The sequence below is a fragment of the Drosophila elegans genome, unplaced genomic scaffold (assembly GCF_018152505.1).
Source record: "Drosophila elegans isolate 14027-0461.03 unplaced genomic scaffold, ASM1815250v1 contig_183, whole genome shotgun sequence".
Lineage (NCBI taxonomy): Eukaryota > Metazoa > Arthropoda > Insecta > Diptera > Drosophilidae > Drosophila > Drosophila elegans.
In genome coordinates this window covers 13,651,075-13,664,318 of record NW_024545550.1, presented here as the reverse complement: position 1 = coordinate 13,664,318, position 13,244 = coordinate 13,651,075, and the positions used below count along the sequence as shown (strand labels likewise).

At 43.8% G+C, this 13,244-nt stretch overlaps 1 protein-coding gene across 1 annotated transcript; it reads right to left on the bottom strand.

Moving 5' to 3' along the window:
- Positions 1-10,023: 10,023 nt before the first annotated feature.
- LOC108141280 (protein gooseberry) lies at positions 10,024-12,662 on the bottom strand. The gene is made up of 2 exons (XM_017264547.2): positions 12,417-12,662; positions 10,024-11,373 (listed from the first exon to the last, which is right to left on the bottom strand). The coding sequence occupies exons 1-2, from the start codon at positions 12,469-12,471 to the stop codon at positions 10,133-10,135; spliced, it is 1,296 nt and encodes a 431-aa protein (XP_017120036.1). The 5' UTR covers positions 12,472-12,662; the 3' UTR covers positions 10,024-10,132.
- Between the last annotated feature and the right edge of the window lie 582 nt (positions 12,663-13,244).

Genomic DNA, 13,244 nt, shown 5'->3' with positions numbered 1-13,244 from the left:
CACGGCTTGATCCCAACAAACAGATACGTTGTTAAGGGCAGACAGCCAGGCAGCAGCAGAACCCACACACAGAAAAAAACAGCATTCGTAAAATCAAACATTGACTTCATAAAACTGCCACAACCTATTCAAAATAGGCAGTTGCTGAAAAATAGTAGTTTACCTTAAAAAAAATATTTTCTAAACAAAAAGCGGGTTTTTAACTCACAACTAGAAAACCTTGTGATCTAAAAACGAAGATTGTCTATCTAAAAAGGTTACCTACAGTTTATAATTATAAAATTTAATTGTTATTTAACGACAAAAAAAAAAGAAAATTTTTGTAAACAGTAACATTTTTAAATCCGAAGTTTGCAACGCAGTAATGGGGGACATTTCTGAAATTTAAATGTTTTACACATTTTTCAGTATGTAAACTTCGGCTAACCAAAGTTAGTTTCCCTTCTTGTCTTATGTTGACATTATATATATTTTTTTTCTGCGTGGATGAATCTGACAATGGACCGTAGATAGGTTCCAACTCGGCAGCGCAGGGGAGATCCACATTTTGATCCCACCTAAGGCGCGCAGCAAGAGAAATAGAGCACAAGTTTTAAGGAAGCCCAGCGGTTGAAGTTGCCGCAGCCAAAGACAGCTAATAAGAATTCATCATCATGCCTCACCAGCGAGCAGCAGAGGAAGAACTCTTCAATGTGGAAGGGAAGCCAGCGTCGCCTGCACGCGCCGTAATTGCAACACAACAGGAGGGCCGCGGATGCCTGGACCAGGAGCCACAGCTTCGAAGCCTTTCGATGTTTATAAACTTAAAGTCCGTAATCACATTAGCCCTGGCCTTACTGCCCAAACTGTTGCGGCTTTATCACCTGACCGGGCTTCGCTTCTCGCAGTCCACTTCTCCTCTTCGACATATTTGCTCCTCTGGTTCCACGATCGCTATCGATGACAGCACGTACGAGTGTGGCTGCCCCGTCTCGAGATTGAAGGCACAGCCGCGTTGTGTTTTTTGTGAGCTCTGGGCACAAGGGGCGTGTCTGTGGTGGGCGTTGCACAGAGCATTCATGATATAATTATTATATTGTTCGAGGGCCGCCGTTTTATAGCCGTTCTTAAGCCGTGGCAAGAAAAAAAAAATGAACGAAATATACGATTTTCCTTTAACATTTACATACCGAACCTCTGTCAAGATTTCTAACACGGAGATTAAGAACTGAAGTCATAAAATTCAATAATAACTAAAGGTTTTTTTTTAATTTGCCCAACTTTGTTAGTGGTTACCGATAGATGTCGCCAAAAAAACAGAAGAATACATATAACACTGTGTAGAATGTAAAATGTAAAGTATGTTACATTCATGTAAAGTTAAAATGGTTCTTGCAATACATCGGGGAGTTATTGATCTGATTATAATCATTCTAATCAGAACCAAAAATCAAATCATATTGGTCTCTTAGAAACAGTCAGAAAAATAATTAAAAAACAAAAAAGAACGATATAGTTGAGTTCCCCGACTATATAATACTTTCTGCAAGGGTACATGAATAACAACTTCGCAGATTTTTTGTTATACCAATATACTCCGAGATATAATAATGATAGTATACTTTTAATTTTAATTTAATTTAATTCGCTGCTACATGAGCACTCCAAAAATTCTGAATAATGGCTTGACTAATAAATTTATTATTTTAAGTTTTCATTTTCCTAAAGCAACCTTAAAAAAATCTAGTTAAGTATATTTATGTTTAATTTAAGTTAGTTTTTAAAACGTACTGTTTCAACAAAAAAATAACATTTTTGATGAATACAATTTAAATTGTTATATAAGTCCAACGTGTTCGTTATCTGTATATAATCGTTTCAAGATTAAATAAGTACAAGTTTTAGTACCCTTGGATAATGTATTATAAGGATACATTTCAGACCCTATTAGTATATATATTCTTGATCAGCATTACTGGAAGAGTCGAGAGTCGAGCCATGTCCGTCTGCCTGTCCGTCCGTTTGCCCGTCCATCTGACCGTCCATTTCTACGCAAACTAGTCTCTCAGTTTGACTTGTTCTCCTGACGCTTGTACTTGTATACAACTTTTACATTAATGCGTCACAAGAACATATCTAGTGTCAGTCGCCCCGCGTATTTTTTTGTGGTTGGGCGCTGGCCTTAATAAAAAGGCACACGACAAAAACAATGCACCGTGCTTATGTGGCAAGTAGGAGGCGATGCCATTTAGGCGAAACCAATCGGCCAGCCGGCAGATGTGGCTCCGCTTTTCTTCCTCAGATCGTTGATGGTTTAAACCCAGGTCAGTTCACAATGCGATCACCAGGGCCGTCGCTAATCTGCTGTAAATGAGTAACACGAAGCAATGAATATTATTGCAGCTATTGACGATCCTCCATATGCTCCATGAATCCGCTCTCCCAATCGGAACTAATTGGGAATAATAAAATCGTTTTTTTCAACCCTCCTACGATGTGTCAAGTTAAATTCAATCACAAAACAAGCGATGACCAGGGATTAGAAAAAACGAGACGGGTGATGGAATTTTGTTGCCAATACTTTACTTATTGTCATTTAACTCAGTTTTCTCGCAGAATGATCATGGATCACGTGACAAAAAGATTGGTGCTAGGATCAAGAACACGACAGCGAAAAAATGGCGATTCGATCCGCTAGCTTGTCATGATTGTCGTTCATCCCTGAGTGCACCCCCGGGGATTCGAACTGGATTTGAATCTGCCAGTGGGTGTGGTGACACCATTGTAAATGTCTACCTAGTGCTGTCCTGCTCACGTAAGTGACTTGGTCTGTACTGTTTGACGTTGGTGGGTCAAATTCGCAAAACTTCAGGAAAATATATTTACATTTTAGAACTCAATGTTCAATGAGTAATATACATCACTAATAATTTATTTTAAACAGAATGAATTTTCTCTTTTGGTCTGATTCGTACATTTTGGAATATGCTTTCACCTAAATAGGTTGTTTCGGTATCAGATCAAAGTTTGATATCCGTGTCGGCATTGGGCAGCTTTTAACTTAAGACTCCCCTCTACGACCAACTGCCTTTTCTCGTGGGGGATCGACGAAAGTCCATGAACAACCCAACTTGTTAGCCTTAGGGAAGTTTTTGCCGGTCCTTGGCTTATAAATATGTTATGTAGTCTGACTTGTTATTGTGAGTGATTCATAGGCCGGTAATCTCTTTGGGCAACCTTTCCTAGGTGCCTTTTTCGCTGCGTTGGACCTGTTGAGATAGCGATCGAGTCGATTCTTCGCTGATGTAACCATAAACGGGCGAGTATTGCGCTGATTTGTCGGCTCTACTACAAAGGAAAGACTAACGGCAAGTTCAGATAAATAATATTCGGTTCTCCACCGCATAATACGATCATTGCGATCTTTAAAATCAGACCGCTAGCGATTTATCTTTTGCAGTTTGTTGTGTACAACATAGGGAATTTGATATATCGACTAATCACGGTTTGGTATTTTCTCATAGTTAATGGCCCTTGACCTCTTCATTCACAAGTAGCCAAACGGCTCAAGCTGATCGAAAAGTCAATCCATAAATTGTCACAAAATCAAAATCTACCAAAACATTTACCAGACCTGCCTAAGCCCTTTCCTGGAGGCATTCTGATATTTTTCCGAGGGCAGGAGCCGAACAAATATATCCAAAAATCCGCTTATATAGATCAAAACGATCAGCGGGCAAACACAAACCGGCCAAAAAAAGACAGAAGAAAACGGCATGTTGTCAAACGTTGAGTTGGCTCAGCCGCAGGCCAAGATTAAGTTGGGACTTTGCACCCGAATACGACAATGCCGCGGAGATGAGGTAGAAAAGAATGAAGAGCGAGTCAAGGAATAGAGGCTCTGGCAAAGCCATAGGGGGCGTGGCTGAATTTTGATTAAAATTAAACACAAAGCCGATTACAATTTATTTATTTGGCCAAGCGTGCGAGAAAAGAAGAGGGTAAAAAGGAAGGATGTGTTCGGGAGTTGCGCGTGTGCGGCAGATTATCCTTACGCACTTGTTACACATCCGTGCAGGAGACCGAAGTGTAGGTTACGAGTCGGCGACAAAAACAAGGGAATTTAAAGACGGCCAAGTTCAAGAGCCGAAGAAGGCTGAGGAGATGGACTCATCAGACCGATTCTGACACCAGAAAAGCCGGCGAACACCGGCACTGATCCCGATCGCCTGCCTTGGAATAAATGCGGATTAGTTTCCCGAGAGGGTGCTAAGTCAAGTAAACGCCTACACGGCCAAAAGTCATGTCATGTTGGGCCAAAAAGGATTTGCTGACACAATTTCTTGTACCTTCGGGATAAGACAACCTGTCGTAGATCAAGATCCTTTCTAGACCCTTGCACTACACAGCACTGGGTACGGATTGGCAATATTTATTAGTTTTTATTGGATTTGCAGCTCAGGCTTACAGCAATACCACACTTTAGATCGTCCAACGGAGAAGCAGGAAAATGAAGGGACGCTGGGGGAGGACTTTTCCATGTCACCTCCCTAAGTGAAACAACATTAACTTGGTCATGGGGTATAATTATTTGCCGTCTTATTACCAGTACAGATTATCTTGTAGACGAATTTTTGGATTTTTGTAAAATCAATGTTCAGCCACCCAATCCGGAAGGGATAATCATAGGGTGGCTCCTCAATTAGCAGTGAAAAGTGTGGCAAATCGTAATTACTAATTTCCTTATTAGTAAAAAATATTAGACGGACTTGAATTGTATCAATTATACAATAACTGCACCAAAGATAAATTAAATCTAAATTAGCTGAATTCTAGATGCAGCTTCACATACAAATGTATGTATTATATAATCAATAACAATTATATAATAAATAACAATAATTTCCTTATTAGTAAAAAATATTAGACGGACTTGAATTGTATCAATTATACAATAACTGCACCAAAGATAAATTAAATCTAAATTAGCTGAATTCTAGATGCAGCTTCACATACAAATGTATGTATTATATAATCAATAACAAATTCCGAAATATTACAACAAAATTATTAAACTTCATTAGAGTAGATATGGGCACCGTTTTCACAACTTTCCTTTTTGGCAACTATTGTTGCAACTCAAAGATGGCTGTCGCGCGGAGAAGAGGAAGTGTAGATATTTCAACCCTCAATGGGAAGGGACGTTGAGCTCGAAACAACTTTAGACTAGACTCGGTCGCACCAAGCGTTTATAACCTCCAAAAGCAAACATCCACCGAGCATTTCGAAATAAGCGTGAAAATAATCCATCTTTCCGCTAAGCAAGCTGCATGCCCTCCCGTCACATCGCCCTTCCTGACACTTGGACACACGGCCTGCCTTGACGTCCCTTCGGCACAGCGCTTTCCATGGCCAGGATCAGCGCAGGGCAGCTGCCGTGTAGAGAATGGCAGCGAAAAAAAAGTGTCAAAAAATGTTTCATTTTAGATCTGTTGAAAAATAATGCTCCTGTCTTTGTCTATTTCCCGTGATTTCTGCACGCTTCACGCCAATTTGAGCGCCTATCAACTATGAGATGGTAGTGATGTTGGGCCCATACCCACATCCCTTTGCGCCGCTCCCGGATATGTATACGCTCACACTATACCGATAGCGACTGGCCTCAACTGCGGTATCCTTTTCCATATAGCTCCCTTTCGACCTTTCCCTCACATGGGAACCACATTCAGTGGTGCGAAATATAATTCATTTAAATGATTGGGTTGTTTGTATAGACTGCAAACGCGGCGAGGACAGAAATGCTAGCCGTGGAAATTAGTTTTTCCTTTCGTTCAAAGCGTTATGGACATTGAGCCAAACTTTAAGTAATACCTAACGTTTTGGGAAACTGTTGGAATATATTTAATTCCAGGAGAGAAAATTTCTGCTTTATTAGCATCTTTCTAATCAGTACAAATTACCGACAATTGACATAATAACAAATCTTGTCTCGCATTTTTGTTCCAATAGAAAAGTAGGCGATGTACGAATCTAAGTACTCGGGCCCGACTCGGTAAGAGCACAATACGGCTGGAATTACAATTACAAATGTCAGTTGGCGGGTCGGCGAAAGATCAAAGCGAAGCACAAAGCTATGCAGGCTAGAAAATAACAGATAAAAACGTTGCCAACGTGCACAATAACAATGGCAATAAAGATAAAAATAATAAAATATAAGCCAAGGGAAAAAAGGTGTACAGAAAATGGCGCAGACACAACGGCAACAAGAAGCATTGTAAACCATCTCCATCGCCAGCACCCAAGCCAAAACCCAGTTCATCGCCAACTTTCCCAAGCAATGCGAGTGCGAGTATGCAAATATATCGTCGTATGGCTAGTTACCTGATGGATGGTACAGCCAATGTTCCATGAGTCATCCGCCCTGGAGGCTGCTTCCTCGATCCCGCAAGCTTAGAGCAGGTACGACACCAAAGTTACGGTTTGATCACAAGTTGAGCGTAAAATATGCTAAAGATCATCGGGTGTCAGTGACTGTGTGCGCCGGCAAATGAGCGTAAAAAGATCAAAGAATCTTCGCGCGCTATGCCAAGTCGAACCCGCAGTCCTCTCCACCCTGGCCACGGTCCAGTTCAATCCAATCCTCTGATCACCTGAGACATCTTCCGTCATAGCACGCTGCACTGATACTAACTACGTGCGCGCATTTTACAAAATAACATTCAATTTGTGGAACCTGATCAAACCATAACATTGGGTCCAGATCACTGATCGCCTTCGATGATCATCGAAAAGCCTGTCTTAATAAATTATCAAACTCCGTTGTAATCACATTTCTGCAATCCACATTTTCAAATCACTCGACTGACGTTTTCGCATATTTTTACGCTTGCTTAAAACGACCGAGTGCCGAGCACAAAGAAGGTCGCCGACGGCTCCACCGCTCCCTTGCGCTCCGAACTTGGTTCAAACTGGCACCATCAGAGATGGAAATTACACGTTGCAGGCCCCTCTGATGATTTCTGCAATTGCTGGCCAAGCATCGGCGGCAATAACAACAATTTGTTCGCATAGCCGGTGCAGACAGCCTGGCTGCTGCCGCTCATCGCTGGTCCAATTGTACAAGTCGGCACCAGCATCGAAATCAACTCGCAGCTGCATCGCCATTACTCAGCCGATCACCGGGACTCCTCCCGGTCTGGAGGGGTTCCTTATTGAATTATAATGTTATTTAGTTGCGGCTCCCGCTGCAGCTTCTCCACCGACGTCATCGATTGTGGATTGCAGACTTTGTGGAAGCGATCGTCGCCTGGGGACCTTGGAGTATCGATGGAGCTGCTTTTAGTGCCGTATGAAGACATTGTAGGAGGCATATTATTAGAAGGTTTATAAGTGTCGGCATTAAGTGCATAACGGAAAATTTTGATTCCTAACCTGTCAAAAAGTTCTTTCAAATGGACGACGCACTCGCATATCGCGCTGGGTAAAGTATAGTAAGGACAAAGCGCTTACAAGCTTAAGAAAAACAACCGGCGAATCGATCAAAATTCATGCGTAATTGCCTTGCAGCGGTTTTGGAAAAAAAGGGCACGCGAGAAACAGTAAAATTGAACCCTCCCAGACGAAGACGAACCGCATCCAAATGTAGTGGGAAGTCAGAACGAGCCCTCTTATTACCACACAAAACAGAGATACGCTCTAAATTTGCGTTACGTAACGGAATTTAAAGCGTTCCTTATCAGATTGGTTTTGATGTTTTATCAACGCTCGCTGCTCACCGCTTCCATGAACATTAACATGAGCATGGACGGTTGTTGTTCCTCCTCGGCTGCGCTATTTAAATACGTTAATAATCTTTAATGAATATATGATAAATATTTTTTGGCGTGTGGTTCGGAACAAGCGAATGAGTGTGTGAAAAATTAGCGGAACATGCCCAAAACGGCAACACTTGAAAGTTGTAAATTAATTCCTCAGCATACGGTTGTTTTGCTCCGGGTTATTGGATTCCCACGGCAGATGGGAGCAAATTAACGGTTGCATTTTCAATTGAAACTGAGTAATTTGGATATGGATGATGTGGTCTGGCCGCGACACAAAATCAAAGAACAGGATACCATCACGAACCTAAACCCGAAACGTAACTAACTAAGCCTCTACACCTTCAGTCAAATTGGCCACACAGGAAGTGTGGGTTAAGATGAAGAGGCTGAAAAAAATCGCACTGACTAGGCCCGCCTATCAAAAACGCATAAATCACGGAATTCTTTTTAGGGTCGGAAAGGCCTTTAAACAGCCTTGTCAAATAGGCCGCTGTGTATCTCAGTTCTCCGCTGGCCACTCAAATTAAAACTGTATAAAAAAATCGAAGCTGGTGGGCCCAGTCCAGGATAAAAGAAGTCAGGACAAACGAAGCCGCAGGCTACTGTATGGCATGGAAATGACAAAGTGGAAACAGACAACTGTCCTCGGCAGGAAAGAAGTCCCCAGGACAAGATGCGATCAATTATGATGGTCACAGTTGACACACATTATCGCCCTCGATCCTGTCGCCCCCGAACCTGTCGTCGTAACAGGCAAGGGCCGGCGATATGAGCTAATTGATGTTTTCATTTGGGCGCTCTGACGGGCAGAGAACGTTTTCATTCTAGGTGGTAAGTGCGACGCCCGCTGAGCACACATAATTGAGAGCAGCGGGAAGGACCTAAAGAGATACACCGATCGCTGGGGTCCGAGATGGTTCTGTATACGGCTGTATCGGCCGCACCACCCAAGACTCCGAACATCGGTAACTAGTGGGTGAGGAGAAGCCTGGTCGTACAAGTATGAGTCCTTCTGTCCCTCCCTGTCATTTTGTCAATGGCTTTGTTCACTCCCATGTACACGTTGCTGCCTTTTCGGATCGTCTCATCTTTGGTGAGCCCATCTTTTGGCGGCATCTTGAAAGTCCGCAGTGACGTTGGTGGTCGCAGGATCCCACCACTCCTCATATTTTGCGCATGTCCTTTGTCAATTGCTCTATTTTGCTGCGATGTGTGTGGGCCCCTGAACAATGCACAGCTCCTAAATTATTTTCGTATTATCGAATCTGCAGTACGTGTTAGTCGTTTTTGTGTCTAATTGTTTAATTGTCAGATCATGAGTCGGCTCGTTGTCTGGATATGTCACGAGAGCGCCTTCATCCAGACCCAGTTCTCCATCCTCGCTACAAGGCTAAAAGGAATGTTTGGGCGACCGACCTATTAGTACTTCTTACATTGTCGGCTTGTCATTTTAGGGAACAGTTTCTGTACTTTTTGAGGGATTAGTTGCTTATGCTTGTGAACCTGTTACGTGCCGCTTGCCGCAGGGACATCACCAAAAATTAGTCCATCTGTGTGGTCTTAGACCTTAGAAACAATGCCATTAGTTTAATGAAGCGTGAGAGATTTTCTTCTTTGTGTGAATTTTATAACGTAATGTACTATAAAATAATATAACATATATGAAATATATATTAAATATATACCCATTGACATGCAGCTATTTTAAATGGAAATATGGCTTTTTTCACAAAAGCTATAGCTTTAAATAAATAAAAAAAAGTTTAAAGAGCCCTTTCTTAAAAAAACAGGCAAATTTCAAAAAAAAAAAAAAAAAAATGTCTTATATTATTTTTGGTTTCTGAATTGCTCACAGTTTGTGTGTGATATATATACAGTACTTATCTGTATTTAAACTTGTCTAGGCAAGTTAAACTTTTCGCTGAGCTAGTGGGATATTTTCAAAAGTGGCCGAGCAACTATACCTATTACTGCGCCCTAAACCAAAAATCTCAATTTGAGGATAATAATAACTTTTTGGATTGCAATAATTCTGGTATCGTAAAGACAATAGCTCTTGAATCAAACTCGACTGTGTTATATTTTTACTCAATGTTGTGCATTCATAAGAAAAACTTTTTTAGTGCCAAATGAAATTTAAATGCCTTAAAAAAACACCTTTATTAATAAAACAAGTTTTGTTTTAAGTTTAAATTTTAACATTTATTTATTTCTTTATCGCTCTTTTATCTTACATCTATTCAGAACATGAGTCTTAAAGTATTTAAAATAATTTCAAACAGTCTCAGGGGGCTTAAATGTCGATTTGTTGCTACTAGCGCTCTACTATCCGCTCAGAATCCGAAATATGGATAGGTGGGAGCAGTGGTCATCATAGCGCTCTTTTGATCGACCTGATGATGGTAGCTGCCGATATGGTTGCCTGCGGCAGCGGTGGGGGGAAGGAACGATCCAGAAAAGTTGTAGCTGTCCCACGTCGAGGGGTGGTGGGAGCCCGAGGCGGCGGCGGATGCAAACTGGGATCTAAGCTGCTCCGCGGATGTAGCGGCAGTCGGGGGCATGGTGTAGACGGCTGACCCGGTGGATTGGTAGGCAGCACTGCCCGATCCTACGCCGTAGGAGGAGTTTATGAACTCGTGTCCGACTCCCGACTGCTGGGCTTGCGTCTGCACGGGACTGTGGTCGGCGGAGCTGCTGCCAGAGGTGCTGCTGGCTGGGGACATGGATGCCAGTGAGCCACCATAGCCGGTGTGATTCTCATAAGTAGTTCCGGATGCTGGCCAGGTCTGGGAACCGTACAGGCCAATGCCCATATTTGAAGCTGGGTTAGAGCTGGCGGCGGCAGGGGCGCCGTAGGATGCAGCCGTTGGGGCGAAGCTGGAAACCTGCTGGGTGTTCAGTTGCTTGCGTAGACGAGCACGGCGATTAGAGAACCAGACTTGGACGCGGGCCTCTGTCAATCCGGTACTCTGGGCTAGTTCCTCGCGGGTATAAACATCAGGGTACTGTGTACGGGCGAAGATGCGCTCCAGAGCATCGATCTGGTCGTTGGAGAAGGTGGTGCGTGAACGTCTCTGTTTCCTCTTTAGCTGTACACTGGGTTCTGCATCGTCCTCGCTCTCCTCTTCGCTGCCAGCCGAGCCAGCGCCTCCACCGAGGATACCGTCGATGCTGTGGGAGGTTCCCGACCCGGAGGATCCTCGCAAGAGGCGTGAAATAGAGCTCACAGACGGGGCGTTCTGCTTGTCACAGACTCCGGCCTCGATTAGCTTGGCACGAATCTCCCAGCTGAAGATTCCGGGCTGCGTCTGCTTCAGTTCCTCGATCCTGGACTCGATGTCGGGCGTGGCCACGCGGGGCTTGCTGCCGCCGATCACTCCTGGGCGAATGGAGCCAGTCTCCTGGAAGCGGTTAAGAATCTTAGAAACGCAGCCGTGGGAGACGCGCAACTGGCGGGAGATGACGCAGGGACGAACCCCAGCAGCTGCCATCTCTACAATTTGGCGACGGATGTGGTTGGGCAATGGACGCCCGTTAATAAAGACGCCACCTAGTTGGTTGACGCGACCTTGTCCTAAAAGCAAAAAAGAAACGAACATGATAAGTAAATTGGTAAGCTAATATTTGTTCTTTAGGTCCATCCATTGTAGTCCTATCGAATTAAGGACTAGGTTCACGTAGTGTTGGCTGTGGATCGTTCTTGTTTTTGGGTCGTTCTTTCAATCAACCTATTTTCTGTGCTCGATTGAGCGGAAGCAAGTAATCTAGTTAGGCAGAATTGACCACTTCACTGTATTGCATTCGAAATGCACTAAGCTAGATAATCTCGAGGATCAACCCGCACGATCTTTTGTGGCAGATAGGTACAAACGATTCGATGGCCATTTGTAGACATAACAAAACGCAAATTGCCTATTTGCGAAGGCCTTTTCTATAGGATGGAAATACTCTTGCTAGCGGGTGCGGAGGAAAAATGTCGATCGCGCCGGGGAACGGAGATGCCAACGCATCTGCATGCCGGGTTGCCTCATGCAATCAAATCAAACTAATAATCCATAAGCGCTGCAGACGTCCAGCTGTGCCAGCTAATACAAGTGTGTACGTATGAAAGACGGCCCCAAAACAGCCGAAAAGAGAAATGAAACCCCAGTCCATGCACGGGTTCTGTTGTTCGGGGCGCTGACGTTACTCAGCTACGTGCTACACAAGACCCCGAGCTTGAGCGCAGACACTGATCCGCACCAAGATCAAAGCCCAGCGCCTCAAAAGCCGCCAGGGAAAGAGACGAGACGAGACGGGCCCGGTCGAGACATGAGCTGGCAAGACGCGCCAAAATGTCTGCAAAGTCCGCACTGGAAGCTGGATGCGGCTGGCTCGGGCTCTGGCTATGAGTCTGGGTCTGGCCGGCCAAGTTGCCGATCACAATCAATAAGTCAAAAAGCTGATCATGCTGCCGAACGGGTAATGATCTCTCGTTTGAAAACAGCGGGCGAAAGCGCTGCCCCAAATGATGAGCCAGCACTTTTCTATGTCCCAGCGTTTTGTACTCGTAATTGTGGTAATTGGTAATGCTCGTTGTGGTCTGTTTGTGATCTACTATCTGCAATTGGTACTTACCTTGGAAGGGATATCCAGCAAAGTAGGGTGTCATGTTGAGAGCCGAAACAGCCATATCTTTTCGGTTATCCGTTGAGGAGATTTTCCGGAGTCTTATTCAACACTTTTTAACTTTAACGTTTTAGTTTACACTAGTCACAAAACCCGAAAGTCTACAAAGTAAGAGTGTTCTCGGAGAAATATAAAATTGGACCCAACTCTGCTGAAGTGATGCTGCTCGTTTGCTTGACAGCTCGAAACTGATTTTGAAACGGTCAGCCACAAGACTAAAACGAATCCGTGAGATTCTCAGAGCCAAGAAAACTAGTTTTGGTCGGCGGAGAAGGAGAAGCAGTGCGGGCGAGGGTGGAAGTGCAGGCCGGCAGCCAGTCGAAGCAAGAGCGAGAGGCGGTGATCGCACGAGAGCGTTGTCAGTGGTTAGAGCAGAGCAGCAGCTTACCGTGCCCCTGTGTGCTAGAGCAGTACCGGGACACTAAAAACGAGAGAGAAAACTCAGTGAGTTTTCATAGCATGGCTGCAATTTTGCTTAGCTCCGCCTCCAGAAAACCGAATTGAGTTTGCAATTATATTCCTGCTTGGCAGAGCTGATACCTCCGAGTGGGCTTAGACTGAAACTCCATTATGATTGTTTATTTTATTAACTCTTGATTTGGAGTTATGCGCCTTGGAGCCGGGATCTAAGGTTTAGGGTGGGTGGGATTGCTGCGAGTCCAAGTTGATTGTGAACATCGTAAACAGACAACAAACTGTTTCCTGAAACCTTGTTTTTGTGCGTCGCAAAAATAGATTTTCATTGCACTATTTCATCTCAATTGAAATGCGCTGAAT

Coding starts and splice junctions, on each gene's coding strand:
- LOC108141280 (XM_017264547.2), bottom strand. CDS start 12,471: ATGGCTGTTTCGGCTCTCAACATGACACCCTACTTTGCTGGATATCCC. Junction 11,374..12,416: donor TGCTGGATATCCCTTCCAAG/GTAAGTACCAAT, acceptor TTTTGCTTTTAG/GACAAGGTCGCGTCAACCAA.